General features: G+C 40.1%; 1 protein-coding gene across 5 annotated transcripts in view; it reads right to left on the bottom strand.

The window, feature by feature from the left end:
• Positions 1-5,000, bottom strand: part of PROX1 (prospero homeobox 1) — a 55,726-nt gene that overhangs the window by 38,992 nt on the left and 11,734 nt on the right. For all 5 annotated transcript variants that reach the window (XM_058834994.1, XM_058834998.1, XM_058834996.1 and 2 more), the window contains one exon: positions 107-214. In XM_058834994.1, the coding sequence (XP_058690977.1) occupies positions 107-214 (108 nt within the window). The remainder of the gene's footprint in view (positions 1-106; positions 215-5,000) is intronic.

Genomic DNA, 5,000 nt, shown 5'->3' with positions numbered 1-5,000 from the left:
CTTTATTTACCCAGAAATATTATTAATCTCTAACATGATAATATCATTTTGTGAGAAAATACAGCATGCAGTAAGGAGAAAGGGGGGGAGGAGGAGATTTTCTTACCTTTACATCTGAGAAGTAAGTTTTCAGCATATTGGAACTTGGGTACCGGGTGTAAAAGAACATGAGCTTGGCCTTTTTCAAGTGATTCGGTGACAAGCCTTCCTGCATGTAGGATTGAATTAGTAAAGGAAAATTCTTTTCTTGAGAAAGCTGTTTCTGAATGTACAGAGCTAGCAAAGCGCCCCGTTAAATACTCTACGGTTCCCCAGACTACAGGAGAAAGTGTTAACATTTCAACTGCTGCGCTGTAATTTTCTGTAAAATAGGCAAACATGGGATGAGAAGCCATGTAACTTAAACTCTTATCAGTTTAGGTGCTGGGTCTCAGGGACCTTGCAAGTTTACCGATTGTGTACCATATGTACGTTCACTTGTTGCTACGGAAACAAATGCAGGAAGCATGTGCCGCAGAAAACTTATCGGGAGCTTTTTTCTCCTTTGCCAATGGCAGCTAAAGTTTATTTTCCTCTCGGTGTTGTGCTGCTTGAACACAATAAAACCAATGCATGTAAGACAATCAGAGGCACTTCATGATTTCAAGCAGTTTTACACCAACAGCACATTTCACCTGTTCCATTTATGCTGATAAATTTTAACATCTTGGGTAGCTCTCTCTAGTCCTGCTGTTGCTTTGCTCCTGTGACTGCCCTGCAAATCAAAGTGAAATTTGTAGCAGGCAGAGCCCCTTGGCCACTGAATCCCTCTGCCACAAACTTGTCGCCTCCTGATTTACACAGTTAACTCCTTGGAGAACAGAGCTGTATTTAGGGCTAACCAATCAATACATGTGGGCTAGCAGATCAATAAATGGCCACTTACCCTATAAGGCAGCCTATTTATCCTGGAAACATCATTACCTTTTAGATCTGTAAACAGAAGCAACTAAAAGAGTTCCCAAGGGAATGTGAAGCTAACCATAACAATCTCGGCTTGCTGATTTTTCTCCCAGCTTCTTGGCTCCCTTTTGTGAACTGCGTGCTAGGACGGCTCTGGTCACATCTGCGCCGCAGGCTGGCCCTGCCATTTCCTCAGCAAATTAATGGCTTTATAATTTATCAGAAATGAAGATGCACGTGGAGAAAATCAATGTGGCCCCCACAAGGTCAATTAAGGGTTCTTCCCAGAAGCTTCTCTAAGGACTGTTTCTCCTAAACACAATTGTTGAAAATTTCACTCGGTTCACACCTTACGGCGGGGAGAAGGTCAACCAAGTTGACAGATGCACTGCAGCCAAGGTGGCCCTTCTGCCTTACAGCCGGGTGCACATCAGCACAGAACCACATCCCACTCCAGGCCTAGAGACGGGAAACCCAGACTAATTTTTATCAGCAGCCTACTGATGATTAGCTAGGCTTTTTCAGCAAAATTCCTTTTTCTCTAATTCCTGAAATCTGCTGAAACCCTCTCCCTTTATTTCAGTTACAATGTTCATTTTTAGATTAGAAAAAATGTAGCATTTAAAAAAAAAGGCATTGACAATATTAGTTTAAAAACCTCTTATTATCTGGAAGTACATGGAAAATGGCTCAGCTGAACTTGCATTTTGTTTTAGATGCTTAATGATTACAAAGAAGATAATTTATGACTGACATACTTCTTGTGCCAAGAGAAGAGTTGAAAGAACCTCCAGTTACCTCCATTAGACTGATAGAGAAGTCTAAAAGAGCATTACACTCTGCAGTGCCATCTGTCAAAATACGTAAGTGAAATAATAGTAGCAAGCTGTCACCTATTGCTTAGTGATAAGAGTTTTAGACAAATCAAAACTTCTATGCCAGAAATCCATTTTGTTATGTGATCCTTTCAGGAAAGTGGGGGTCCAAAGGGGAACTCCAGTAGGAGAAAAAAAAATGTAATCCGAAGTCTCCTTAATTTGCAATTCCTCTGACGCCGACAACATACTAACATCGGGTTTGGTGCATATTCTCTTTCAGTGCAAGCTCAAGGATGGACTTAAACTTAAAAAAAACCCCTGTCATATTTGCTGGATTTAAGCATATTAGACAGTTGTCTAAGCATTTGGATTCCTTCTGCATTTAGGATTTTTAAATATTTTCTGCTCTAATGCCAGAGGATATTGATATTGAATGAAACATGTATTAAAAGATGCTCTGAGACTCAAATTCCCAGAAATCCATTTTTTATTAAAATTATACTTGTTCTTAAGCACTTGGCAGCCTTAAAGCAATATCAAATATGCAACAAATCTGTATATCTTGATCCTAAGGTTAACGCTTTACTGTGATAAAAGATATGATCACTAATAATCTAGCAAAAAATAGTTAATGACAGACTTAAGAGCTAAGAATTAGATAACCCATTGCTATTTCAGAAAAAAAAAAACAAAACAACTGAACTGACCAATTGCTTAATTTCCTTTTTAAGTGCCTGGGCTGAAAAGCAACTGTTCTTCCAAGAAAGCACTAGCTGTTTCCAGGATACTTACACACGCACAATGACTCATGATGAAATAGATTCAGTAAACATACAGCTGTACCGAACACGAGCTAAGCCCCATTCAAGGCCAGGAAAGAAAACGAGCACAAATAAATATTAAGGAGGTAAAGGGAGGAGGGGTGCCGAATGGAACGCAAACAAGCTCTGTCCCAGCAGCTCGTGTGGCTTGCCTCAATTCTCTTAGCTATAGCTTTGTGAAGACAGATGACATTCAATTCTATGGGTAATGCAAAATAGACAATAACTGCTGAAACTTGAGCCAGCTGCCAGGTGTAAAAAAAAAAAAAAAAAAAAAAGGAAAGAAAAAAAAAAAGGAGAGAAAGAAAAGATGATAAATCCATAAATTAATGAAAGACATCTGCTCAGGAACATAAAAGATCAGAGGAACAGTGTACTGCAGCTGAACCTAAAGCAGTGTTCAAACAACCTGAGAGTCTCAGCATTGTGGATTTACACAGTACAACGTTGCCTCACCTAACACAGCAGCAGCAGAAAAACGACAAAGCCCTAAGAAATAGGAAGTGAAAGACTGGGAACAAAACATATGGGGACAAAACATACACACACTCTCGCGTGTTTTAACAGGAGAGGCACAGGGGTGGCACTGCATAGCATTTGATTCATTTGCACTTCAACCCTCCTCCCAGGTAATGCTCCTCTTTTGCAAAATATTTTTCAGCAGAGATGATCTTTCACTCCTGTTACTCTCAGCCTGAGCCCCCACAAATGCTCTAACAGGCTTTCCTAGCCCACGCATGCCTTGAGCTGAAGGAAAAGTGGTAAGAATAGGCTGTATCATGTAAAAAAAAAAAAAATCTGCAGCCAAAAAGACAAGCTGCTCCTAAATATACTTCAGGTACTTTTAATCAGCAAAGCTCCAAATAACTGCATCTCAGAGCATCTTCAAGTCTCTCCAAAGAAGTGCTGGCTGGCTGCAAAGCATTTGTTCATCGCCCAGGTTTTATCAACAACACGGAGTTATCCAGCTTGCTGTACAATCTCTCCTTTTTTTTAAAGTTTAATTAGTTTAATTCTAGTTAGATGTAATAACTCCTCATTTCAAAATGTTGTAATTCACTAATTACAGCTTTTGCATATTGGGACTTTGAAACTTATTCCAGTTGGATTGGAATTTTGTTTAAAAATAAATAAAATTGTAGTAAGTTGCACTAATGTTTCTAAGCCCTCCTGCCAGGAGGAACATGCTAAACTTCTTCACCTTTGCAGATGTCTTAACAGCACACAAACTGCTGTTGTACTTCAATTTTGATCTATGCAAATGTTTTGTGACTGAACAAGGCTATTTTTCTTGAGATGCAAAGAGGATGCATGACAAAGAAAGATCATGCAGAAAAACAATTCACTGTCTGTTTCTTTTTGAATTTGAATAAAACTTAATATTTGATTAAACAGATTAGTTTGCAAAGATACAGACTGCATTCATGACCAAGATGGGGATTCAGACTGCAGGTGCATCTTATCTTGTTTAGCAACATACACAAACATTAACCATTTCCTTCTGCAATTCAGCAAAGAATAATCAGATACATTTTACAGCCATTGGTTAAAGGAAAAAAAAAAAATGCAAGAACACAGAACCCAGGCTAGTTTAGTGTTTAACTTACTACTAAAACCTGAACTTGGCTGTATCTGCTGGTCTAATGTTCTCATCCTGGTTGCATTGTCCAGGAAAACAGATGTTGCTTTCTGCAGGGAAGAAAGATCTGCTTCTTTCAAGAAATTTATTCCCTATACGTGTACGTTCAACCATGTAAAATAAAAGTGCCATGACAGAATTGATCAGAAACAAACCAACCTCCCTAACACCTTTCCACACAACACCTTTCCCTAGAAAATTGTAAGCTACCTGGACACATGAGCTGCTGCTAGAAAAAAACATCCATCCCTACAGCTGACCTGTATAGCAGGGTAGACATATAGAAGCGTTATTAAATAAATCTGGTCTGTATGTAAACTCAGAACAAACTGCAGTGTGCACTAGTGCCTAGGTGGGAAAGTCAGAGTGATTTCCCAACTCCCGACGGCAGGGAAAGAAGCAGGACAGTGAAAAAGAAAAGGGATTACTATAGCTCCAGGCATTTCCCCTGGCTATCCCTTGGAGCAGCAGGGGATTCTTGCACCCCTGTTTCAGCAGAAGCAACAAGCTCCATTCATGAGCACCGGTGAGAACGAGCAGGAGAAAGGGGGAGAAGTGGGAGGGGTGGGAGAGAGATGCTCCACGGGTGGCAAGGATCAAGTGCAGCCCTAGAACTACACCTAGCTCACACTCTTGGCATGTTTTGCCCCTCCTCACTGCTTTCCCAGGATGGGAGAAGTACTTTTATACAAAAACAATTAGTATGCCACTGTACTGTTTGGTAGAAATTAATTGCCCTGGCCTGAGTCTTGCCCTCAGCTGCCCCTCCTCTTGACCTCA

This window comes from Poecile atricapillus, chromosome 3 (assembly GCF_030490865.1).
Source record: "Poecile atricapillus isolate bPoeAtr1 chromosome 3, bPoeAtr1.hap1, whole genome shotgun sequence".
Classification (NCBI taxonomy): Eukaryota; Metazoa; Chordata; class Aves; order Passeriformes; family Paridae; genus Poecile; species Poecile atricapillus.
This window is presented reverse-complemented; position numbering and strand designations above follow the sequence as displayed.